Source organism: Ambystoma mexicanum, chromosome 4q (assembly GCF_040938575.1).
Source record: "Ambystoma mexicanum isolate Mex_15411 chromosome 4q, UKY_AmexF1_1, whole genome shotgun sequence".
NCBI classification, from domain to species: domain Eukaryota; kingdom Metazoa; phylum Chordata; class Amphibia; order Caudata; family Ambystomatidae; genus Ambystoma; species Ambystoma mexicanum.
The window spans coordinates 108463201-108490885 of record NC_090928.1 but is presented as its reverse complement, the minus strand read 5'-3'; the positions used below and the strand labels follow the sequence as shown (position 1 = coordinate 108490885).

The window sequence follows — 27685 nt, the reverse complement described above, 5'->3', positions numbered from 1 at the left end:
CGGACAGGGAAAAGGGGACCAATTAATGTCCTCTGTAGAATGTGCAGAGATAAGAACCAAAAAGAGTCAGTAAGACACCTAATGACAGAATGCAAAGCATTAACGGAAAGAAGAACAGTACATCTGGGAAGATACGTAAACAGTGGAAGTATAGAATCCATGGAAGAATGGTGGAAAACATTCTTAACCGGAACCCATATAAGTCTAACGTGTGCAGGATAAACTTTCTAGAAGAAGTGATGAAAGGAATAGAGGCGGTAGATGCCAATAGACTGGAAAATTAATAGAACAATTTGGAGGTTTTAACAGTGGATTGTGTTAAAAGTTTAAATGTGAACTAATTCACAATAAAAAAAATAATAATATTGGGCGCAGTGTCGTTCTTGGATCGTGTCAAGTGCGGCAGAAATGCGCACTTTTCCATGAATCGGGCTCCAAGTGCTCCATTTGAGGAAGTTTACCTGCCCAATATCTTTAAGATTGGGAGCGGGGGAGTTGCTGCTTTTCATTTTGCACTAATTTCTACTTCTACCGAAAGCAGTGTTGTCTAAATTAAGTCAGGTTCCTGTAAGATAGTGCACAACAATACACATCAGCATCTACCTAGTCATGCACACTATCAGTGGCGGCTGCTTTCAAAGGGCAGGGGGGCGCCGCCCCCCCCAGCAAGTGTGCCTCAGGGATTGTGCAAGCTGTGAACGACTGCAGAAGAACAGGTTCTGAAGTTTTGAATTTGCATGCAGGAGCGTTTCGTGGCGGCAATACCTATGAACATAATATCACTATAAATAAATAATGATGTGCCGCTCTACATCTTAATGGCTCGGGCCATCACCAACAGAGGGGCACATCCCATTTTACGGAGCTTTTGTTCTATTGTAGAATGCGTGGAGCTCGTAGCTCCACGCACTCTATGTAAACCATCACAATTTGGATTGCTGGTGGGGCGCTAGAGGGGTGGCCCCGCCAGTATATAATCTGTGCGCAAACAGCGCACCAGAAATCTGATGATATCTGACCTACAGTTAGGCCCTTAGCAACAACAGAATAGTCAATGTCATTGGCTGTTTTCCAGCCAATTACATTGAGTGTGGGTGTGGTGATGGGCATTGGTCCCACGTGTGGCTACGGTGCCTGCATGCCCCCTCCTTCTCAGTAAACGTTACTGCTGGCTGGGTTTGGTTGTGTGGACTGGGAAGAGCAGCCGAGAGAACACAGGCCTACCACGTCCACAGCATGTTGCCAGCAACTAGGTAAGTAAAGTACGTTATTTAAGTTAATCTTTACTTTATGCCTGCCTGTCCTTTCATTCCCTAGGACAGTGCTCCAGGCAGGACCATCCTCCTGGAGCCCTGCTTTGGGGAATGCAACTCAGGCGGCTCTCATGAGCCTCACCCAAGTGCTAGCCATCCGTTCGGAACGTCCGAACCACTAACTCAATTATTTCATATCAAGGGAAGGCCAAATAGTTGGCCTTCCCTTGATATTTGCGGTTTTTCTAGGGCTTCAGCTGCTTAAAGTAGCTGATATTCCACTTTACAACTTGTAAATTGCAATATCAGCTACTTTAAGCAGCAATAGGCAGCCCTAGGGCCATGAGTCAGTGAAGTCAGATTGCCAGTGTGGCACCCAGGTCACCCGGCGCTGAGTCTTCCCGGCGCTGAGTCTTCCCAGCACTGAGTCTTCCAGGGCTGAGCTGGGCCTGGGGTTGGCTGCTTTGAGGTTTACATATATCTTTATTTTAGCCGGTGGACCAGCACAAATGTATACACCGTGCATGCATATACGCAACCAGTCTCCCAATTTACCTCCTCCCTCTGGGCAGCATTCGCAAACGCTTGTACTGTAGCTGTACTGATTTTCGCCTCCCTAAATTGTGCCTGAGACGGTAGGCCACTTGCAAACTTAGAGCGCCATGCTCCCTCGCGTTTTAAAATGTTCAAGATGTCATGAATTTTTACTGGCAAGTGTCTTGATGGCGTTTTGCTCCCTGGAGAGTAGTGTTTTATTTGCCATGTCTGTGCAGTGTTCTCCCTTAAGGACAGCAAAATATTTACTATGAATGACATATGGTAACTCGCAAATGTGTGTGAGATGCTATTCAAGTTTGCAAATCCAGTGGTGTCCAATTCCCAGCTTCCAAACGCTTCTGATAACAAATACGCTTGCAGTTCTTTTAGCGAACACACCCCATCCAATTATAAAAGGGGCCATCCCTAACAGTGACCACAGATTGCTAGATACGAAAGCCTTTGCGTAGTCCGCTGTGCTTTCTTATCCTCTCACCCCCCAATATTTTGGAAGAATGTGTACACAGTGACAAACCCTTTCCTGGGAAAGTGCCTACATCTAAATTGCGAGCGGGCAGTAGGTGGAGTGGAAATAAGATTGCCAGCAATTACATGAATTTAAGACATCACAAAACACTACCTCCGAGGGAAAATGCTGAACGCTGCTCTCGGACCAGAGTTCAGCATTCATTGTTTTCATACTTAAATTAGTCAACTGTATTTTTGAGTCTCCACGTCCTTTGTTGCTCCTAAGTAGCTCCTGTTCACAGGGTGCAGCTTGATACTTGGCGGCTGCTTTTAGATCCAGCTCATGAAACCTTTATTAATAGGTGCAGGGGTGTGACAATGTCAAATGTTTCAGCAGACTGCTTCCATTTTTTAAAATTCAAATGTGATGTTTTAATGAAGCTATATCTTTCCCGCACGCTGAAGTTCTAGATCCAACTGTTCTGTTCACTCCTATACTCTAAGCTACTGCCCATAAATTAGCAGAATCCCACTGCCATCACAATTTGTCACTGTTAAACGACCGTCCCTTGTAGGCAATCATCATCAAAATCAATTATGCCCGGCCTTTGGTTTGGGGCGACATTGAAAATACTGTCGAAGCTGTATACATGATTACGCTATTTATCGCAGAGTTTGGGCAGATGGTTTAGCACCTAGTTTAACAGCACAGTGCTTGTGTAATCTCCTGCTTTCCTGTGGTTCACGGTTGATATTGCTTGTCGCTCTCGCTATTAAGCATCGTCTGCCAGGGAGTATGCATTTAGCATAGATTTTCTGCTGGCTGAGCAGGGCCTCCTTACGCCTCACTGTATGGCTGATGTGTTAGGACTCACTGCTCAGGCACCATGAAATGCCGTATTTGAGCCAAAGCTAGATTGCTGAGTACTGCCAGAAAATACTTTGATCGTGTCTTACTGTAAATGTAGGGAGGTGAGGTACCTACAGAGACTTTGGGGGAAGGGCAAACTTACTTGTGTGGGGGCATCTAACTTCTTAACACATTCTAATGAGACTGTTCTGGTGCAGTTTCAATGTTACAAGCAGTTAATGCTCTCTTTTACGTCTGGAACCAGTTCTTTATGCATACACCATAGTATCAGCTATTCTCAACACAAGCTCCTGTAAAATACAACATCACACTTGCAAACATAAGAATAATGTACCACCTTTATTATGTAAAACCTAATGCTTTTGATGTCATAGTTCTGTGGGTTTCGACAGTAAATTGCACATTTTGGAAGCCATTTTTCATAAATGTTTGCGGGCGATAATCCCCCGCAGCCACCTTCATGTGGGTTGGTCTCGCGCGTTGCGCTCGCTCCCAAATTCACGCAGAGAAATTTACACCCCACCACCTTTCAAAGTCACCAGCCGCCACTGCACACTATATGTGTTTTCAAACAATGATCTGCAAATACTAACTACTAAGCTTTAAGTATAAACTGTAATTACTGTAACACGATATAGAACACTCATAATAACAAAACATAAAATATTATCATGTAAGAATAGGTCTTTTAGCTGCAATAAGAAAATCCAGAAGGGTGCTTTGTGAAGGTGAGACAAGCCTTATAGGTTAAGTGGCCCACCAAAGTATGACTCCGCCCTAGACCTCTCCACATCCAGGGTGGTGTGGTCAATAGCAGTCATAGTATACCTATGTATAATATGTATAATGTCTAATATGTATATATGTACCATTGTAATTTTTCCTTGAATATTCAAACTGTATTCATGTACACAACTGTCTATACTATGCCATGTAACCATTACTATCCTCTAGCGCCCAATTACCTCCGGGTCAGGTGTGGGATATAAATAAAATAAATAAACAAACAAACAAGCCTGTCCAGGGTGGCCTCGTCACAGATTGCATATAACAGTAGGATATGTTCTTCGGGTTTTGCCTCACTAGGAATCATAAAAGGCTACTAATGTGTTTACATTATATCCAATGCACACATGACACAACAGACCAAGTCATTAAGTCATTAAATGAATCTTCAGAGTTAAAAATATATGCACAAAATACAATATTAGTCACTAACAATTACAGTTCAGTTTCGATTTCTCCCCAGGGCAGCCCGCAAAATTCTCACCCCAAGACCCTTTTACCCTAGTGTCCTTGAGGCACTTGAAGCACTTGTTTAACTTCAGTACAACTTACGTATATGCCTATTTCTGGGCTCCTGAATGGACCAGTGCTGCCACTGGGTTCTCCACTTTGCTTACAGACATTGGGCCTCATTACAAGGTTGTCGGTCCGGACACAACGGTACCGGTAAGCTTACCAGTACCGTTGTGTCCGGACCGGCAAACTCTGAGTTGTGCTTACGGGTGCCTTTCATTCCATCAGGTCTGCCCTGGCGGAATGAAATGCGCCCGCAAGCACAGCATGCCTGTAGCACAACACCGTTATGAACTGTGCCGGTGCTACATGCATCCCCATTCCCATTGAGCGCTATGGGGCTGAAATTGGAATGGGGATATACCGGCACCCGCGAAAGGGGAATTACCAGGTCCGGCGGGGCCGGAATACCCCCGTAATTGCCTATTTGCGGGTGCCGAATTTCCATGCTGGTATGGAGGTAGTCTTGCTGATTTTACTGGCAAGGCTACTTCCAACCTCGTGATGAGGCCCATTATCTCATCCTCTCGCCCTCGGTGCAATCCCCTCCAACCATTTCACGTCAGTCAGGTGCTGAGCTAGCACAATCCGGTAGTCCTGATGAACCACTGATCTGCCCGCTACACTGCTCTGTGGGCTGACGTACACTGGCAGTCACTTATAAAGAATCCTTTTCCAGGTCATTCCATCAGGCCGTCAGTCCTTTCAGCCAGAATTAAAGAACCCCACACAACACATTGCAGATCTGCCTGATAAACTGCCTGACCATCACTTATGAAGAATCTTATTTTGGGTCTCGCCTTTAAGCCCTCGGCCCTTCCTGACAGAATTAAAGCACCACACACTGCCAACTGCAGAAATGCCCAATGCAATACAGCACAGCAGGGAGTTTTATTTTCGGAAACCATATGGTCCTGGTGCTCTGAAGGCAGTGGCACTGTTACTCAGGGGAGTAAAAAAGCAACCTTACTTTTTGTCTGGTGTTGGTACGCATTGTTTGTGCATAGTAGGGTAATGGTGTGTTTCTGTAATGTTCTAGGCTGTCGCCTTTGGTTTGTCACATGAATAAGGAGACATGGATGTTACATGCAAAAACAGTGGCTCAAGGCAGGCAATGACTTCAAAGTCATGTTGTTTATGGATCAGACATGTGAATGGTTCATCAGGATGGTGTTTCAGAAGTTTGTTAACATGCTTAGTGAACCGCTGCCAAAGCATCCATTGAAAGCCCATGTCTGGGTATGCATCCATAAAAATAGCCCTACCTAATGGTCATTCAAGAAAGGATAATGGACTCACTCCTCTTCAAATAGATTGTGTCAATGGTATGCTGATTCACCATGTGTAAAATTGCATGCTCAGGATGCCAAAACGCTCTGGATAGTGCAGGGCAGCTGATTCTAAAAATTCCTCCACTGCAAGATTGAGTGTAAGCCAGGGCCCTCATTCGGTCCGGTCTCCTTTTGCATTTCCAGACATAAATCCAATTGAAATGTTAAGGGCGTACATCAAGGGATATTTGAATGAGTTCATGAACCCATGAAGAAGGGTGAGCTGATGCAGGGCCTCCTTAACTTACACCTAATTGTGCCCATGGACATTTTTGGCCAAAATACTCGCGTGTACCCTGCTTATATGGATTTATCCTTGGCTTTAGAATGTGAATAGGTCTATTTTGTGCAACTGTTTGCAGTAGTTCAGTAAAGAAGAATTCAATCCCAGTTTTATAGAAAGGCTTCACATCAGGGTTATCCGATGCTGGGCTTCGAGGGCTGGAATCCTGACAGGTTTTTAGGATATCCCTCATTAATATCCATGAGTAAACATTTGCCTACATTTAGAATCCTTGTATTTATTATTATTTATTTGCATTTTTAAAGCGCTCACACAGCTCGGGGGCATCGAGGCACTGTTTCAGATTTTCTTTTGTTTTTTTGTCTTAGTTGCATATTTATAACACACTAAAATACTCAGAGGTTTCTAAGGGCGGACACAGGGGTCGAACCTGTGTTGCTTCTTGTTATTTTGCTTCCAAGGCGAGCACGTTGCCACTGAGCGATCCTCCTTGTATGCAAATGTATCTCATGAACATTAATTAGGGATCCCTGAAAAAGCAGCAGGGATCCAGGCCTTGCAGCCTGGAGTTGAACAACCCTAACTTACATGATAACAGTGCTTTAGCACAATTTATATCAAATGAAAGTGTTTATTGCCTTGCTCGTATTTCTTGACGAGTGTGCCAAGGTTTGATTTAGCCCATTTATTTTTTAACATATATGTTGATCTGGTAAACTCCTTTCTATTTGACGCCACTAAAGATGTTCCCAGGATCTGTCACATTGACACTGTGGATCAGCTTTCTCCATTCCGGACCATTGCGACCGTAGGCTTTTTATGGCACTGTACTTGGCTCGGTAACCTCCTATCTCTTCGGATGGCCCTTCTCCATCTCATGAAACTGAAACCCCTCAGCACCTGTTGCCTTTCTGCTTTGCTCAGCCCTATGCCTCCTAAATGGATAAACTCATGGAATTACTTGGCTTCCATTAACAGCTTTTTTCTGATGGTGGATAATTCTTCTTCCATTTTTCATCTTTTACTCATGACTTCTTTGATCTGCATCACTATTTGTCACTAGATTTATTCATTCTGCCTAATCCTCAACTAATTCAAGACAGAAGATATCTTCCCCCTGGTCTCCAATGCCTACCCCACTCTCTCATTACCATGTTCCTTCCCTCTGTCCCCCTCACTCCATCACCCACGGCCAGAACCTTTGGGTTTTCTTTAACAGTGACCTTAAACTCAGACATTTTATCATGCCACAACTAATGCATCTAGGAATAACAATCTAAATTTCAGCTAGATATGCCCACACCTCACCCATCCCTACTACAATCTCCACCTTGATAGCCAAACTAGATTACTGATTTAGGTTGCACCATGGCCTTACTCTTTACCCATTTCCTCCATATCTTGATACCCTCACAACTCAGCATACTGGAACAATGCAGGTTGACTTCCACTGCAAGGTCACGCCCCCTTCAAGTTTCTACTCTTTGCCTTCAAATCTAACATGGTCAAGCACCCCACTACCCTGCTGTCTGCCCCTCTCTCCAATCTCCCTCTCAAGGCCTCTTTTACTGTGCTCTCAGCAACCTAACCTCTGTGTCCCCAGGACCTCTGTGCTTCCTCCCCTATCTATTCTTTTTCACCACGCGCCACTGGCATCAAATCAATTCAGTCAATAGAACAATTTAAGATCAGGCTCAAGCTTCACACTCTAGCCAATGAATGAGCACACTTGACTCGCCCCACTCCAAAATCCTTATCAATGGGCCTGCCTGCCCTACATCAAAGAGAAACAAAATGGGCGACTGGAGTGCAGGCCTTATTTGGGAACTTCCCTACAGATGCTTAAGATTTGTATGAACTTTCCACAGATGTACCCAATTGCACTCAAGACAGCTGTGGGCACATGCTCACTACTATGTCTCACCTACTAATCTTGCATGGGAACCTCTCCCACACAAATATGTGCCAATCATATGATCAGTGCCTCTAGGTTTACCTCCACGGACACCTCAATCCTTGTGTCCACAATTTCCACTCTAGGACTCGACTCTAGGTGGACGCTCTCACACAAACGTGTCTGATATACAACTCTATTATATCAAAAAAAGGACTCCTGGTGGATACAACCCTATTCTGCCCAGGAAGGCTTCAGTTGAACAAAAATGAATGGGTTGGAAAAAACGATCTTACTAGGAAAACCTCCTCCCTTCTGTTTCATCCCAAAGCTTCCAGCACGTACATGTGTAAAAAATCACATGGGAAAATTTCGAAAGGTTTTATATTTAGATATAGTTTTAAATTTCTAGGTTACGCATTTTCTATATTATACATTTTGAACAAAATATGAAAGAACACACACATGAGCAAACACAAATTACATTGTCAGAACAAAGCAGAAACAAGATACTGTTCTTGCATACTGGTATGGTGGAACAAAAGTAATGCAATCACTACTGTCACTGTTATAAGCAGATGACAGGCGTCATACACAAAGTGAACAAATAGACATAAAGAAGTCAGTAGTGCATATCTACAAGGGAACAAACAGTTAACATTGGTAATGGTGAACCATATATACAACTCTGTAAATATCCACTCCAGGATACTATATCCATGGCCACTCTCACACAACATGCTACTCGTGAGTGCATAACTAACCTGGACGCTGTCACAGTTTGCATCTCAAATTCCATTTTTAATAGGACCTTCCCTTCACTAAAATGTGGGTACCACACCTGGCCAGCATGTGAGCTACAATCTGTACTTTATGCACATCACCCCTGAAAAATGTGCACATAGCTTCATGCTTTTTACAACTCACCCATGCTCATACCCTCACACACAACATGCACATAAGACTGCACTCATCCTTCACTCTAGACATGAGTGATTTAGAGAACATTATACATCACTAGGCAGGGCAGTGTTGATCAGGGACTTCCTAGTAGGTGTACCCCAAACGCATTTCTGAATATCCAAAAGGCATTATAAAATACTTCATAGACATGACAGGTTATTTTTAGCGCTCTTAATACGCAGAAGTTTCTACGCATGGACGTGGGGATCGAACCTGTGTTGCTCCATGATCTCTTGCTTCCAAGGCGAGCACGTTGCCACTGAGCTAGACTCCTGAGCCATTATATGCCAAGCATGTACATTTCCTAATATAGTGCACGTTTTCCCCATAATCATAAAAGAAAATCAGCACCATCATTATTGCATTCTAACTCAACAGCAACACGTGCTTTTCATTGCTCAGAAAAAGGCTTAGACACTAACTTCACCACAAATTCCTCCTCTCACGACCATATGCTCCAATATTCTACTAAAGCACGGATGTGTTCCCTCCAATGCTATGCTGCTCAAGAACTTAAAGGCTCATGGCGCAATAAACGTTAGCACTAGACTAGACGTATGCCCCAGGGCCTGGCTGCGCTTTATAAATAAAATAAATACAAATACAAATACACTTTCTAAACCTCACCTTGGATTACTGCCCCCCAACTCTCTCAAAGTTGCTTTAACGATTTGGAAACAAGCTGCCGATACATCAATATGATATGCAATGTTCTCCTGCAGCAACTGGAAATTTAAATCTTTCCCTTCGGTGCCATTAAATTAACCCGCGCCATGTCCGCGCCTTCTGATGTCAGTAAACGGCTTGATATACAGACATCCAGTCACACGGCACATTCGTTTTAAGTACTTACTCCCAGCGCCACGGCATTATGTCTGTAAATAACGATTCAGGCAAGGCAGTTATTTTCTTGTTTGGCAGTACCCCCGCTCATAACTATACACAGTACCTCGATGCCCCTTAAATGATACAGTCAGGGCTGGTAACTTTCCATTTCGTATCACGTTCCTCTGTATTTATTTTATTTTTATCAGCTGGCCACCAGTGGAGTTGCTAGGTCTTGAAAAGATCAGGGGCTAAGCTAATGTCGGGACTGGCGGGACTCGGGGCTAGCTAGCATTTTGGCTGTAGCACTTGAGCTTCTATTCGGGGCTACAGCCCAAAGACTCGGGGCTATAGCCCCTTCAGCGGCCCCCCCATTCACCTAGCAATGCCTCTGCTGGCCACGTATATTGCTTTCTTTGGACCGCGACCAGTGCGGTCTGGATTAACCTTCATGTTCCGAAATTGGCACTAACACGCAAGGCTTCATGGTGTGTCATCACGCTCACCGACGTACACAGGGCCGTTCCAATAGTGACAGCCTTCTCCGGATTACATGAGGGCAAACCATGGCGCGGGTCAACTGCCAAGCCCATAAAGCTTCTTCACTGGGCCTCCGTTCCCATTATGCCCGATATGGCACACCTTGGGATGGACTACGAGTCCCACAATTCTCCTCACTATGAGAGTGCTACAGCGCTCAGATCAGCAGCAACTTCTTTATCTTCTAAAAGTGCACAGGCAGTGCACACCTTCCTCTGGATCTACTCCGGAGGCCGCACATTCCAGCCAATATACTCTCAAGACTCGTGCTGGTCCTATCCTGAACTTCCAACATCCATGTGCGCCTGTGGAACTCTTTGATTAGACATCACCACACCATCCAGGGACTCTCTGCCTCTCATGGACAGCACTCATGCATTGGCTGGATCACCGCAGGCATCAGGCTTTCGTTTTTCTTCACTCTCCCTCTCTGCTGGGCTCGTTTAAAGAACAGCTCATCGCCAAATGATGTGTCTAGGTCAGGTAGGTGAACAAGGAGCAGGAACCCGACTGACAGTTGTGCCTCCTCCCTCCCGAGTGCACTGCCCATTGGACGCTCTGATTGGATCCTTGCTTCCTATATTGCCGACACCAGATCAAGCCAGCAGGCATCGCCAGCCTTCACACAAGGCCTACATCTAAGGCCTCAAACTGTCTGGGCCTGTCCAGGATTGGACAGGCTACCCTGCACATCACACTCTACCAAAAGGTATCTGTATCCCCCTTTCCTCCAGCCAACCACTTCGTACCTACACTCTTACCTTCCTCTGTGTGTCCCACCCCTTTTCACCATCCTCTCATCCTCGTTAAACACGCTGACACCTCGCTGACCACTCACGCCTCACTCCAACCATTGAGCACACCAGCCTTCTATCCATGCATGTCCACCATACCATGCTTAGGTACACTCAGAGCCTGCAAGCTCTCATCCCATACCATCCCACCACTGACCCTATGATCACTCCTGCATCATTCTGACATCAGAAACAAGCACCTCTGTGAACTCCTGTGCGACTGCTGGTGATCGAGGAAGGCTTTAGAATCAGACGAGGTGGAATATATAGACCAAGGTCCCTGCAATTGTAGAAGGACGTTGTGGCGATATAACTAAACTGAAGAAACACATTTAAAAGAAAAAAAATGTGGAGCCTGATTGTAACAACAAAAGGGCCGTTTTGAAGGTTCATCTATAAGGATTTAAAATTAAAGATGTGCACCAGAACATGACTGTTGGGTGGACCTAGTAGCACAAATACAGGATTGGTGGAGACAGGACAGATGAATCATTTGGGGTACTGAGAATCCGTCTCTACTATTTAAGGATACCTTTGATCACCAAGAGGCCATATTAAAGACACTGGGACAACAAAAAATGTTTTTGGAGTGGTGTGACTCACCCTACTCAGTTGAATGGGAATTATTGAACCTCCCGTTGTGGTCCTGATGAACGTTGCCTTACCAAGTGGACATGATTTCTGAAGTCCTAATAGACAACCGAAACATGTGTTGACGATTACATCTCTGAAATTGATTATATACAGATCAAACCATCAGATAACAAGTGGAGGCCAATTTGCAGTGTGAAAACTATAGATTGGTGGTAATGACCAAGAGGCCATAGAAATAGGTGTGAAATTTATCCGTTTTAAGAGAAAGTGACATTGAATAGATGGTAGGAATGTATGTGTGTGAGTTGAATTTTGAAAAATAGTTTAGATTTTTTTTAATGAATTTATATAATTGTGTTTGATAATAACAAATCTAATTGAAATTTACATATTGACATTTATTGGTATATATAAAAAGATAAATGTATTTGATGTGGCATCCCCTATCCTATTGGTGCATTTTTGTATGTTCTCAGGGTATCTAGCCTGGAGGACAGGGGATCTAAATCAGGCACCCCTTTGTTTATAGAGATACTAATCTGTTAAGACTTTGTGTGTCTTTATGGACTCAAGCCTTAATATGAACTGACAGGTCAACACAATTGCCTCATCAGCAGCCCACACCACAAAACTCATAAACGCCAGCAAACCATTCCTCTCCACACAAGACCGGCTAACGATAGCTAAAGCTGTCATCGGTCCCCGACTGGACTATTGTAGGTCTCTCTCTCTCTGCTGGCACATCTGACTGCAACCTTAACAAACTCCAGACAATTCAAAACAATGCCATCCATGACACCTTGGATCATACCAAATGGGACCATGTATCAGCACACAAAAGATCTGCAAATTGGCTAGACATTAGAAAAATGGATCAACTTCAATATACTCGGTATTACCCACAGATGTCTCTCTAACTCTGCTCCATCCTACCTCTCACAGACCTACAAGATCCATCCACAGCTACCACCATCTGACCACACCACGCTTCAAGGGCACAAGAGTGGTGGGGCTCCAGTTTCCCAGCCATTGCCGCCCGTCTTTGTAACTCTCTGCTTATCCACCTGTCTGCTGAAGCATCCTAGTTACCATTCAGGAAACAACTGAAAACTCTACTTTTCAATTGACCTGGCTTCCCCTTATTCCTTCGTGAAACCCCCCACACCACGCCCCCCGCCACCTATCTGCATATGTAACCAGCGCCTTGATGTCCTCTGGTTTTTACACGATTATATAAATGTAGAAATAAATAGAGATTGTTGAACTTTCTAGATAATATATCAAAAACAAAACTTGCTTTCCATCCAGCCTAGGTGCCTTTTTTTCTTTGGGTTAGATTACATGAGCAGTGAATCATCTTCATCTTTGTTCATTACTAGGCCTTTGTCCTTCTGTTCTGAGAATCATGCATGGCTTGAGGATTATTGTGCAGGACCTTCAGCATCCTGTCTGCCTGTCTGTATCTCTCTTGCCACTCTCTCCCTGTCCCACTCACTTTATATCTCAGTCTCTCCTCCTCCTATGAAAGCTCCTACATGTGGAGCCTTTTTGCCGTCTGGGCTATTTCATTTACTGGTATAGGCTCTCTGCTTTCTCCTCTCAGAAGAGCAAATTGGTTATTCCCTATGTACAGGGATTTGGATTGACCTGATCTTTGGGACCTTTTGTCGGTCACCTCATTCTCAGAAACTGGAAACTGTTCCACCACTCATTCACCTGTCCTTCATCTGGTGCCCATTCTCTGCCTTATCCTTGTCCTGAAATTAAATTATGGTTTCAGGTGTATGGGTAAATTGGCAAAAATACCGAATATTCTTGATACACATAGGGTTTCTTTGTGCAGACATTCAGCTTGGACTAATGGTTTAGTGTTATCATTGGGAGGGTCCTGAGTATTTGTTTGGGGCACACAATATTAGGGTGACCAGACGTCCGGGGAAATTACCCTCCGTCCCTGGGTCCCGGGAGTTTTTTCATTTTTGAAACCCTGTCCGGGGTTTGCATGTTTGGAGGGCTAAAACCGTAATTATTTTTCACAACACTTTCAGTTGGAGGTTTGGCTCGAACCCCTAACCTTTCAGGTACAAGTCAGAACACCTACTGACTGTGCCACAGAGACCGGCGTGGAAGTTGTTGTAGAGCAAGCCATGTAATATCAATTAGAGCAAACGCTCTTTTTAAATTAACATGCCACAGACAAAACTGCACAAATGAGATTATATACAGTTTATAAAAATGAGAAGTGCTGGAAATATGGTTGGGGGGTGGTTGTGGGGGCGTGTTGGGGGAGGGGCAGTAATTGGTCGGCTCTGATGGGGTAGTCCCTCTTTTATGCTGTTGGCCGTCCCGGTTTTTTGTTTTGAAAATCTGGTCACCCTACACAATATGCATTATGGGGTTGATTTGATTTTCTCAGTGGTTCGCTCTTAGCGGATTCTTAAGACAGTGTATGACTGGGGTAAGGCCACTTTCTCTGAGCATATGATCTCTCCAGGAAAGTTACTGGTGGTCTGGTTCATGGTTCCAGCCCATGTTCATATTACATGTTTATTACATCTTGGTCTTTTGGTTGTCCTCCTTCTGGATTGGATCGGCACCCCACCCCAGGCATTGCTGATGTGTATAGTATTTAACACACCAGAACTGGCATGCTGGGTGGGTAACATTCTATTGTTTTCTCTGCCTTTGAGGATCACCGGGTCTCATGTCATGATGGTGGCTGAAATGTATAATCTTCTCTTCTTTGTCTGATCTTCATGCAATTTGGATCACCACTCACCATATGCAATTGGTGGGAAGTTTGAAAGTACATTTTGCCTTCACCCAATGAATAGACATGCTTCTGCACATTGTGGTTACTCTGTGATACTGCAGTCTCAGAAGCGGGACCACTGTGTTCCAACAATGTGCTGTGTTTGTGTTATTCTGACGGCCTTCTACAATGGCCTTGGGGATATTCAGTTACGGTATGTTTATAAACTCTTTGTCTTGCAAGTTCTAGGTTTCAAGGTTCCCAGTTATTCTGTGTCTAGGGAAGATTTCCTTCCACCCCTAGTCTATGGTTAATTCCTACTACTTGTTATATCTTCATTTACTATGCACTGTGACAAGGAAGGGGAAACGGAATGTGATGATCAATTACACACGATTATCAATATTACTCAGGATCTTCCCACTCGCCACAGTCTTCATGTCTCACCCACATCTCTCCACCTGGGTGAATAGGCAGTTCTCTTTGGGGGGGAAGTATAGGAGGGGGTGAGATGGAGCAGATATATATAACCCTGGGGAAGGGGTAGCATATCTGTAAACTCAATTTTTGGGGGGAGCAAATGTTTCTAGTGTTGTCTGGGTTTGGAAGGCAATCGGCCTTCATTTTGGGACGACTGTGACAAGTAAGAATCACGTGGAATGGTTATTACCTTTTGTAATTTGTCAATATTGCACAAAGTCGAGACAAAATTGATTCTGGTGACATGTTGGGTTTGTCATGGGCGATTCTTGTGTGGCCTTTGTCTGCCTGATTTGTGCTCTATGCCAACTACATACTTAAGAAATACAAAATACAAAACGGATCAGATTTGTTTGCCATGTAACGTTTGTTCATACGAAAGCTGACAGTTATTGAATGTATGACATATTAGATCAAATCTCCCGTTGTGTTTTTAATGGAATTCCTGTTGTGTTGCTATTGTGCCAGCTGACGAAGGCGGACCTCAGAATCATCGCACAGAGACCTTATCTGAACAACAAGCTTAAGGTAGTAGGACACGTGCACTGCCTGCTCTGTCACTTCACTGGGCTGTGTGTGTCCTCAGAAAGACAAGATGGACGACTTCCTGCACTGGGCACTGTATCAGTAGCACCTCAATTTGCCCTATCATACAGAATCACACAAGTGGCCATCACAGCTAATGTGTGTCCCGTGTTACTTTCATTGGCTTCACACATGCAGCCCACACATCTCGCGCTCCGAAGGCCAGGGGCTATGAAAGCTAGTTGGATGTTATTAAAATCAGTATCACCATGTCAGCTTCTCCGAGGCACTCACACTGTTGCCATCACCACGCATCCATGTTATTAGAAAGTAGCAAATTGAAAGTGACACGGGGGCTTTATGAGCGAAGAGATAATGCTTGCTTTTATCTCTTCATGCATGATTTTGACCTACGCCGGACACGTGTGTAATGCATTTATTTTCAAGAGTTGCATTTTGCATGTTTATTTTTTTGGTTTGTTATGTTATGTTAACGGTACTTCTATAGCGCACCGTCACCAACAGAATTGGTCCCCAGGCGCTCTGGAGGATCTGTAAATGAGAAGGTGGGATGGGTTAGTAAGGTGAAGAGGGAGTAGGATAGTGAGAGGAGTGGTGTACTGTTGGCAGCTTCAACTCGGTAGACACCGGGTGCTGAGCTTCGGTGCGAGTATCGGATCGGTGTCAGTCTTCGTGTGCTGTTGGTGCGACTTATGTGTTGTTGCAGTGTGGTGAAGTGCATGCAGCTTGTTGTGCGAGAGATGGTTGTGTGAGTTTTTTAAGTGTGCAGAGAGTTTGAGTTTATATTGGTTAGTGGGTTATGTGACATTTAACATGCAAGCATTCACAGTTCTGTCTAAGTGTAGCACCCGCTGACCTACACAATTCAGTCTGAGTGTGGCACTCACCAATCTTCACAATATTATCCAGATACCGCACAGGCCAATGTTCACAATTCTATCTACGTGTGGGACATGCTAATTTTTGATTTAAAAATCTACCACCACTTTACTGCGTGTACTGGGAGATGCAATAAAGCGCCATTTTCCTAAATGTTTCCAAATACAGACGCGTTGTGAAACACAATTTAAGTGTGTGGGTTTATTCACGTATTTAGCAAAACGGAGTGGGTGGGTGGTGTCCTGAACTTTTCTCGGAAGGTAAGTCAGAGTGTCTTGTGTCTTGAGCTGGTTATGTGCCTGGAATGTCAGCTAAACATCCGGTAATGTTTCCGAGTTTCTTGTTTTTTTTTTTTTTTTAGATATTCATGTATGCACATGTTGAGCAAGACGTAGGATGATGAGTGGTGAGAGTTTCATTGGGTCTGTTCATGAAGACTCTGCGCCGTTTTAGTCATCTGCATTTATATCAGTATCGAGTCAATTCATCTAAACCCATTCCATCTAATACCATTCCATGGACATTTTTCCATCTATAAAATGTGCATGTTTTTTGGTGGTAAAGGGTTAATTTCTGTTCAGGTGCATTTTAAAGGGTAAAAAACAGGGGTTTGCATTAGATGGACATTTTTTAGATGGAAACATTTCTATGGAATGGCATTAGATGCAATGGTTTTAGATTAAATGCCCATAAACCTTTATATCATATTTAATTCTATAGTGCACATTTGCACCTGTGTACAAAGATGAGGTGTGGCAAAATCACATACTGCTACAAGCCAAGCCTGATCCCACTCATAAAGGTAAACAAGGAACAGTTAGGAGACACACCTCCTTCCCCATTTGTGGTAACCTGGCCCGGGGGAAGGCCATCCTCTTCGAAGGAGTGTGAATGTAAGACAGTAGCAACCCAAACTGAACTCTTCAACAATAAAAGATTATTCAGTACAGTAAAGGTTCTACATAAAAATATACCCTTTAAATAAACAAATCAATCATACAACTATTAAAAACAATATAAAAACACACCACTGAGAAAAAAACAGAAAATGCAGAACAAATATGTGTAAGCACTCCAGAAACTTTAACAGGAGGAACGGGCAAAAATTGCAATAATGTCCCTCAATGGATATGTTCCTTAGGAAAAGAGATGCAAAAAGGCCCTTAAGCAGTCACTACAGCCCTGAAATGGACCAAGGCAGCAGAGTCTCTCAATAGTACCTGATTCCAGGTCTTATGCAGTTCAATGGGGTCAAACTAGGCTACGACTTCGGATGCATGCCAAACTGGGGTTGAAGGCTGCAAGTCGAGTTGATGCCGGGCGCAAGCCTTTATCGCTGCTCTCTGTGGTTTGAAGGTGCAGTCGAATGATGCAGGTTGATGGATCACTAGGAGCAGTTCAACGATGGAGCGTGTCGAGCATGATTTGAAATTATAAGTACTGATGGTGTGGGTCAATCAGTGATGTGCTGATCCAGGCAGTTCGAGTTGAACTGCAATGCAAAGTCATGGTGGCTCTGACGCAGCGATACAAAATTGTCTGAACAGTGAGCGGGGCCTTGAGCTGGACAAGTGACGGGATCTACTTGGGCAATGAGGTGTCAAACCAGTTTAATGGTTGCAAGCTGCAGTCAGTTCAAAGTTTGACGGTGAGTCATCATCATGGGTCCTGGTAGTTTGAAAGCATCAAGCACGGGTCGGAATCTGTTTGAGGTGGTTTGAGTGATGAAAACAGAAGACCTGCCTGCTCTGGCTTCTCTGGGTGCTGTGAGACCCATTGCTGAGGGCTTTTACGACAAGGAGAGTCCTTTTCAGTCTCTGTTCTTCCAGCAAAGGAAGTTTTACCAGCAGAGTGACAGGTTTTTGTTCCACAGCAACATCATCCCAAATGATCCCTGGGTATGGGCATGGAGCAGAGCTTTCCTCTGACTTGGAACATCTACCTACACCTCTGGCAGAGGACTTTGAAAAGGACTGTTTTCCCAACCAAGTCCAGATGAATTCTTACTAATGTCCTTGAAGGTCAAAAAGTGAATCAAGGAAGGAGTACCAATCCCCTTCCTTATAAAGGCAAAAGGCACCCCGGATTGAAAAAAGCAAACATGCTTTAAGGGTCCACTCCCTGTTAGGTAACAAGTGACCTTTGCCTTTTGACAACATATCCAAGGTGCTTGCTGTAAAGGAGATAGGTTGGAAGAAGAAGCCCACTGTTGGACTTCTTAAACCCACCCCCTTCTCTGAACCTGCACTTCAAAGGCCCTTTGGTATACAAACCCTGGTACATGGTTGGTCCTTTTTATGGGTGTGGCCTTTGAAGCATGTTTCCCATTGAAGCTCCTGCTGGGTTCTGCCCTGCCATAGAGAGGTTTTATCAGACCTCACAAGGGATCAAAGAGAGTCACAGTCATCCTGCCCATTCCTCTGCTGGTGAGCAGAGCCAGGCAGTCTGTCTAGAAGGCATACAACCCTTCCCTGGCTTGCCTGGTCTCACAGTGTTGACAAGTGCACGCTAAAAATCAGTTAAGTTTTTTAATAATTATATGAACTACCAGCCAGCACATAAAAACCTAGGCATGGCTTACAATTCAAGATTACCCTGCCAACAGGCAATAGTTAATCATAATTATTATGATTTTGGAACAGAGGCACAGATTTAAATGCAACTTCATCAGTCACGTCACTGACTTTGCTGTCACAGCATCTGTCAAACAATGCACCTATGACCTCTGAGCTGGCTCTGTGCCACTGGAGAGCAGGAGCTGCAAGTCCAGAGACTGCTGCACCAGGACACAAAGGTTATTTTACTTTTGGCATGGAGATTTCAGAAAGGGGAATCTAATTAACAGATCACCCTTTCTGAGTTGGAATTCCCTGCATCATTTTATTAATTAACACAAATCGAAGCGCCCACACCTTTACTAGATGGCAATTCCTCACAGCCTCTATGAGGCTTCTTGGTGCCAATCGGAGACAACACACAAGGCCACAGAAAGAAAGTTTATATCTTAGAGAGCTGCAGCGATAATTGATTACATGGCTATATCTTCAGGGGTTTTGCAATTTGAGCTAAATGGATTCAGTTCTGTGTTTCTAAGGGGGTGAGTTCTATACAACAGCTATGTGGAACCAGTCCACATACAGCATTTATAGGGCAAAAAGAGTCCAAGGGTGCAAGGAAATAATTGTTCCCAGATTTCTTTGGGGGCTGCTATTAGGCCAATGTACAGGTGACATTTCTGTTACTGTTTCTGAATGATGTCCATTATACTCATGGGTACTATTTACAATTTCAGTAGCTCTTAGTGCTTTTCAGACTAAGATCAGATGTTTGCGAAATGAGGGAGCAATCCCACCAATTTTAGACCTAATCCATAAATCCACCTAAAGTATGGCAGTTGCCTTGCATGTACACAATTGCTGCTAGATAAGGGCTGTGGTTCTCCAGATGTCTTGGGCAATTACGCTTATGATCACTCACCATAATAACTGTACTGGTTAGTCTGATGGGATGGTGGGAGTTGAAGTTCCAAACATCTGAAGAGACACAAGTTGCCTAGCCCATTACTAGATGATGCTCTGAAGAGGTTGCTCTCTGGCATATTTGCAAAAGATACACTTCATATCTCTTAATATCAATCAATTAATCAAATGAGCTTTATTTCAATACAAGGCCATAAAGGTGTGCATACACATAAAAATCTCTCAACAGACAATTAAAACACTTAGTAGTTTCTGTGTATAGTGCTAGACAAATTATTCAAAACAATTTAAAAGCCCTGATTGGCTTGTAATCTGTAGGCTTGCAATGTGGCCCTTACCACACTGTTCTCGCGTTTTCTCGTGTACCTGGCAATGGTCCAAGTATGACTAGATAACACCACCTCGTCTTTTTCTACATGTGGGGTGGAGGTACAATTTTCTCTGACCCTTAGCTGACGGTCGTCATATGCTATGACATGCTCTATTTTCTCACCCTTCAATTCAATGTCAATGCTGACATTTTTCTTCCTCCTATTTTTTCTGACGACCAGAAATTATGTTTTTTTGCGTGTTAATGGATAAACCATTGTCTTAGCAAAACTCGTCAAATATTGTGAATTGGGACCCAACTGGCGTTAACGAGATGAGAACCGCATCATCGGCAAACATGAGGATTGGACATCTCTCTCCCGCCATTGCTGGAGTATCAGTGGGGGTTGCTTGCAGACGTTCTATGACGCCATTAATAAAAATACAAAACAGTGTTGGTGCGAGTACGCCACCTTGACATGCACCTATTTGTATCTCAAAGTTCTTGGATGCCCTGCCATCCATGTTCCACCTCACCATGGCTTCCTTGTAAGTGTAGAAGAGTTGAATATGCTATAATATAATAAAATGAAGAGTAAATCAATCAAATCCCCTATTCACTCATGTAGAGTCCACAAGTCCACAAATGTCTACATCACTTCATGATGTGGACTTAGCAATACAAGCTCCTCAACCCCATGACCTCACCACTTCTTAATGGGGAAGGCTTACCAGCCCACTGGTGGCATGTGAGTACCTCTTAGTTTCACCACCTATTCTGTTAGGTTACCGTTCATGCTATGTATTAGAGCAACCGATACCATATGCTTTAACTGACACTCAAGACACTTTTGTCACAACCCTACAACCATGGTCTGGTATGGTGCACAAAATAGCACTAGACTCCTCTCCTTACCCTGGTAAGAACCCCTCAAACATTACCATACAGACCCTGGTCCACACCTGCTGCCTGCCCTTGCCTACACTTTGACAATCCTTCTCTGGCTACCCCACTTGCCCCTCCTGTCGATATTGCCTCCTTTCTCAAGATAAGCCTCCTTTGTTGGTTAGAACCAATGGTATAATCATCCCCACATTACCCGCCCACCCCCCAGCCTTTCCTACCTGATGTTCTGATATGGTCCTCAAGATACCAGGCCCCTCAGATAACTGCATCACCTTTGTTCTTATGGGCAATTAGTCCACTTTTATTGTCTAAAGTCATTTAGGACATTGCCTACCACCTCAGCCCCACCATACTCCCCTACCAAATCTCTCACTGCAATGTAGTGCGGAACCCCAGGCCTGTCATTCCACGGTAGACCTCCACCCCTGCCCCTCCTGTGAGTCTTCCAACCTGTTAAATGCCAGTCTGGTCCCGAACTACAAACCTTCTCCCCACTGTGTCACACATGGGTGAGGTCGTAGAATACTCAGTTATCCAATGCCCAAGAGGTCTCAAATATAAAATTGCAAACAATACATTCCTTCAGATACTTTTGTCCAGTCACAGTCACCCTGACAAGGTGCTTGCAGACACATACGTCGCTTTATGTTTAGACAAATATCTCTAACTTGTTTGTATTTTCAGCAACTTCTATTGCTCAAAGAGGACATTCAATGTTTTTTAATTTTAGCTGGGGAGGACTGAGTCCACCCTCTGAAAAAAGTGGGTGGACTATGTCCACCCACGTGTACCCTAGACTTCAGTCCTTTCTAAACTCACCATCCCTTGTGATCGCACATATCCAAACTTACTCTGAGCAAGCTTGCTAATGCACAGCTGCAATCTGGTTTCAGGTCATCAAGAGGCACTGATACAACTATGGTCAATAACTGAGAAAATATACTCAGATGTGTTCATTGATAGCTGTGTGCTGCTCAGAGAGGTGTTGGAGCATATATAGCATTGAATGCCATCAGATGGGAATCTCCACACTTAGGCAGAGCTCAGGAAGGCCATTTGTGGTTTGCAAGATTCCCTGCATCTTCTGGGCATTGATAGAATGGCAGAAATGGCTACACATGTGTGACATCTGGCCATTACATTGACAACCTAATTGTCTTTTTTTCAGCAAGTCCTTTTCTATGAGATTAGAGCAATGCACAACACAGGGCACATTGTAGTAGCTACCAACTGCCATTGCAAACACAGGGGTGCAACTGTTCTCACTGACAACAAAACCAGTTGTCAATCCTTTTGGTTAAAGTCATCCCTAATTAATGCCTTTGAATAAAGCTGTGATGTTTGCTGATGTTTTCAACTTCTCCATGACATTTTCTCCATGACAAGTTGTTCTTCAATTTACAATCCTTGGCTCGTCCTTTGAGGTAGCTGGGTTGATTCTTTAACACTGACCATCATCCATTTTCTTCCAATGGCCGTCCTAAACGTTATATTTTGACCTCTATTTAGCAAGTTCTATATGCTTTTTCTCCCTTAAGTTCCACTGTATTTACAGTTATTGGTCAGCAAGTTACTTCATTTTTTTTACTTTCAGAATAACGTAATCTTTTGGTATATGTTTCTCTTAGTGCTTCTGTTACATTGTCAATATTAAGTACTTTCCTATCATTTCGATTTAGTATTATGTATCTTCTTCGTGACATCATATCACTGCCGTCAGACTTTTGTTCAGAGTTAGTCCATGGTTCCCATAGCCACATCCTGGTACTTCCTCAATGGACTTCCTTCTTGGTAGCTCCCCACCCATTGCCTCAATGTGAGGGTATCTTCTGAATGGCTGTCTGAGTGCATATCGTCTTTCGTATGATCAACGCGGTATGGAGATGTCACATAAACTTCGGCATGAATTCTCCCCTGTCTCCTGGGTTTCTTTCTCCTCAACCTCCCTGGTCTATCTCTCCTTAGCCTCCTCAACCTCTCTCTCTCAGTCTCTCCAGAATCCAGAGTACATGTCTTTCTCCAGCTTCCTCTGCCTTCCACCTTCTGTAGACTCCTGGGTCTTAGAAGACATTCAGCAAACCCCCATTCCCACCAGCCTATTTGGTCTCATTCTCGCTCTCTCCTCAGTCTTTCTCTTCTGCAGTTCCTCAGTTTATCTCTCCCTATCCCCCGAGTCGTATTCTTAGTCTTAGTCTACACAGCCCTGGGGCCTTTCCCCAGTTCACTCAGTGCTTTTCTCCCAAACCACCTAGGTCTTTTTCTCCCCAATCTATTGGGTAATTGTCTCCCCAGAGCACTGGGCTTCCCCCAGCTGTTTAACATCTCCTTACCCATCCTCCTGGATCCTTCTGCCTCCAGCATCCTAGGTCTCTCCATTGGCATCTCGTCTGCTTTGCGAGCTGTTTCTGCACTCTCTATGAGTCAGTGCAAATGAGCTCCTTCTCTACATTCCTGCACCCTTATCCTGTGTTTGGCCTGCTTGCAATTGACATGCACATAGATTGGTGGGCCCTATACCAGAGGATAGCTTGTAGTTTTGATGTAGGATATAGGGCTGGTTAGTCCTTTTCCATGGGTGTTCCTCTCACTGCTTGCTGCACACTTTCCCCAGCATCAGGGAGGGCCACCTTAGCCAAACAGGCCATGGCTCTATGTGTGAGGAGATATTGTGAGGTGTCTGATTAACTGTTGGAGTTTTTACTCTTAGGTCGGGTCCCGCTACTTCACCCTGAGGTTTTGAATATAACTTGTGCACCCTTTTGAGGGGAGCCAAGCTTGCTGGCAATGCTTCCTAAGTGGGACCACTTCTTATTGATTCTCTTAAAGGGACAGGAAATTCTAAGACAACATTGATGACCCCCTTTTTCCCTATGCCATCCCAGGACCTAGATTCAGCTGCCTTGTGGCAGTAACGCACCCCATTCGAAACCAGCCCCATCCACTGGTAAGGTCAGGCAGGGGACTTCATCACACTTCCAAACAGCAACAGAGCTAATTTTTGTTACTGCAAGCTGGACGAGAACAAATTGGCCACATAGCCATCTCTCCTAATCTGTGGTATCAAGATACAATTCTTACATAAGCTAAACATCTGCACTGTACTTTTTTATTTTCCATTGCTTATTGAAAGATCACATCAAGATTGCTAACCAGCAAAGAACATTGAAAGCTCACAATCTTTAATAGGTACACTCCACACACATACAGAATTTGTAACTAGGAACATAATGCAAGAGACAGTAGTATTACACACAACTCACAAATATTATTTTAAAAACTGCATTGCTATTTAATCTCTTCTTGCAAAACATTGAAATTGCTCACAAATGCCTGTATTATTGTGTAGAACATCCTTGTTGCTACTTCCTGAAAAAATAGCTCTTCTTATACAAATAATTTTGGGTGTGAGTGTCTGCAGCTTACCAAATCCTAAGCCTCAAACCCACCTTTTTGTACTATCATTTAACTCAATTTTGTAGATAGATTACAACCACTTAAAATTAGATTAATAACCACTATATCTTTGGTACTGTCACACCGAAAATAGATTTGGATTCAACAAAGAAAATCCTACCATGAGTCTGTTTTTCTGGTCCTCATGCCTCTATCCCAAGGACACATAATGCAGAGGATACTGGAACACAGAGCAGTCACATCCTAAAGAAGGTTACCATGAAACATATTTATTTATTTATTTATTTATTTATTTATTTGCATTTGTATTGCGCAACTTTCAGCCCGGAGGCATCGAGGCGCTTTTACAAGAATATGAAAGAGGTTTGTCATACAGGTTCATGCGGCCAAGGCTTCTTAGTTAGTTACACATTACAGGAAACACATTTCATGAAATACAGAGTGATCAACGTGATGGGCAAAGAAAGAGTAACAGTGTGGTGGTGGTACCTCAGAGGAGTAATACTAGGTTTTTAGCTTTTAGTTGAATAGCTTTGTTTTGATGGCTTTGCGGAAAACTGGGTGGGATTCGATCTGTCTTAGGTGAGAAGGGAGTGCGTTCCAGTGACTGGCGGCCAAAGCAGGAAAGCTGGAGCCACCTGCACGGGCTCTACGGATTCTTGGCGTGAGGATCATGTTAGAGTAGCCTTCTCTGAGCGGCATCGTGGCAGTATGCCTGCTGATTCTGTGGGAAAGGTATGGGGGTGCGAGCTCATGGAGGCATTTGTGGGTGATGGCAAGGGTTTTAAAGACAATTCTTTCTTTGACCGGGAGCCAGTGAACGTGTCTTCTCACTTCAGAGATGTGGTCTCTTCTGGAAGTTCCTGTGGCTGCCCTGAGTGCGTTATTTTGTACCAGATGAAGTTTGTTGATGTTTTTTGGGACGTTCCAATGAGGAGAGCATTGCAATAATCAAGCCTAGAGCCGATTATAGCCCTAGCAATGGTGAGGCAGTTCTGGTGTGATAGGAAGGGTCTGACTGCGTTAAGCACTTTAGTATAGTACGCAGATGATGAAGCAATGGCGTTGACCTGTCTATCCATAGTCAAGTCGGCATCTAGGTAGACTCCTAGGGTCTTGACGTGGTTGGAGACTTTGATCGGGATGTTATCAATGGAAAATGATGAGTACTGCTTATCGAGATTGCCCAGGGTGGTGGGTGACCCTATGAGCAGGAGCTCAGTTTTTTCACTGCTGAGGCAGAGCCAATTGTCTGCCATCCAGGATTGGATGGTGGAGTAGATGGTGGTGAGTGTGTTCAGATCTGCATCATAGTCCCCTGTGATTGGGATAAGCACATGCGTGTCATCCGCATAATTTGTATATGAGGTGTGCAAGGCGTCGAGGATGCTGAACAAGGGTCTTGTAAAAAGGTTATAGAGGGTAGGTGCAATGCACGAACCCTGTGGAACGCCACATTTGATGTGGCTAGGGATGGCACAGGCAAAGTCAGAGAATACTTTCATGACTCTCTGCTGGAGAAAGGAGGAGATCCAATCACATGCCTTAGGGGAAAAGTTGGCTTCAGTAGCTAAATGGCGACACAGAGTGTTGTAATCGACCAGATCAAAGGCTGCTGATAGGTCTAGGAGCAGAAGGAGCGCAGGTTTGCCTGAGTCTCCGATATCATCCATTTGGTTCTTTAAGTCTAAGAGGGCCGTCTCAGTGCCATGACGTGGGCGGAAGCCAGATTGCCGTAGGCCAAGGAGACGATTCTCTTCCAGGTATTCTTGGACTTGCAGGTAAGCTGCTTTGTCGAGAATTTTAAGTAAACATGGGACAGTGGTGATGGGCCTATAGTTCCCTGGAACCGTGGGGTCAAGGGAAGGTTTTTTGTGGAGTGGGCGCACCCATGCTTCCTTGAGACTAGATGGAATGTGTCCGGACTGGAATGATGAATTAATGAATGCAGTAAGGAAGGGCGCTAGAATTTGTGCCGAATCTTTGACGAGTTGGGCAGGACATGCGTCTCCTTTACAGTTTGAGGGTTTGATAGATTTGAGCAGGGTGATTACTTCCAGCTCGGACATTTGTCTAAAATGGAACAGATGGGAGGATTTGGTCGTGGGAGATTTAGGGGTATCCTTATGTAGATTAGCTATGAGGTTATTCAAAGCTTTTTGGTGACCGCAGATTTTTGTTTGGAGTAAGTTAAGTTTGTCTAGCATGGCTGATTGAATACTGTTGCACCATTTCTCATCTTTAGGGAGAGAGGGAGGGGGAGCGGAGGGCTTTTCTAGTTCCCTAAAGATAGTAAATAATTCTTTGGACCCTGATTTGGCGACATTGATCCTTGAGTTGAACGAAGAGGATTTGGCTAGGGTGATGTTGGCTTTGTAGGGAATGGAAATATCTTTGAAGGCCTTTCTTGTGGCTTCTGAGGGGTTAGCTTTCTAGGCGGAGAGTGCAGCCCTCTTCCGTGAGCGTTGGTCAAGTAGTTCATTGGAGAATCATGTATTGGAATGCTTAATTTTCTTGGCTTTTTGTAGGGTAAGTGGAGATATGGCGTCAACTGCTTTGGAGACGATGTTCTGACTTGAGTGTCGTGTAGACCGTTGAGACCTCCGTCCCCAAGTGACGCACAGGGGAACCAAAAGAACCCCGCTATGCGACCTTTGGAGCCACAGGTGGGAGATGTTGCTTCCCGGATCCACTGAACCTCAGGAATACCGATGCTGCTGCAGAAAGAACGGGGTTAAGTACCATGCAAATACAATAGAATACACGAATCACAGGATCTGAATAATCTTACCTATCCGGTGGTTGGAAAACCCGGGAGACCTAGTGAGGGAGGTTCGAGACTCATATGAGAGGCAGTCCCCAGAACAACAGGGACCGGAGTCACACATGGACACAGGACAGCCCACCTGAATCTAGGGCTGGAGGCGTAGCGTGAGTCCCCAAAGGGCAATGGCGTAGAAGTCAAACAAAGTTCCAAGGGATGATCCGAAGGCAGGTGAGGGACGGACCGAGGTTCAGCAATGAGTAAACAGTTCCAAGCAAAGGTACAAAAGGATAATCCGAGGGAGTCCAGGTGAGTGATCCAAAGTCAAGGTAACCCAATAGAGCAAGTCCAAACGTAGCGCCAAACAGAGTTGAAAGAGAGCTGAGAAGCAGTGAGTGCTCTGTGCATCAAGCGTTATGTACTGTGCGCTTCCGAGTCATGTGACGCCTTCCACCGTCACGTGGGAAACGCCGCCCTGAATCACGTGAGCGGATGATTGTTCGATGCGGAAGCGTTCCGCCGCCCCTTCTGCTGTATGCTCT

The 27685-nt window shown here is 44.3% G+C and overlaps 1 protein-coding gene across 50 annotated transcripts in view; it reads left to right on the top strand.

Moving 5' to 3' along the window:
* Nucleotides 1–27685, top strand: part of TRDN (triadin) — a 1596486-nt gene that overhangs the window by 1492722 nt on the left and 76079 nt on the right. For 2 of the 50 annotated variants that reach the window (XM_069607603.1, XM_069607595.1), the window contains one exon: nucleotides 15314–15373. The exons of the other annotated variants lie outside the window; for them this stretch is intronic. In XM_069607603.1, coding sequence (XP_069463704.1) covers nucleotides 15314–15372 — 59 coding nt within the window. In that variant the 3' untranslated portion in view covers nucleotide 15373. The remainder of the gene's footprint in view (nucleotides 1–15313; nucleotides 15374–27685) is intronic. 50 annotated transcript variants of the gene reach the window in all.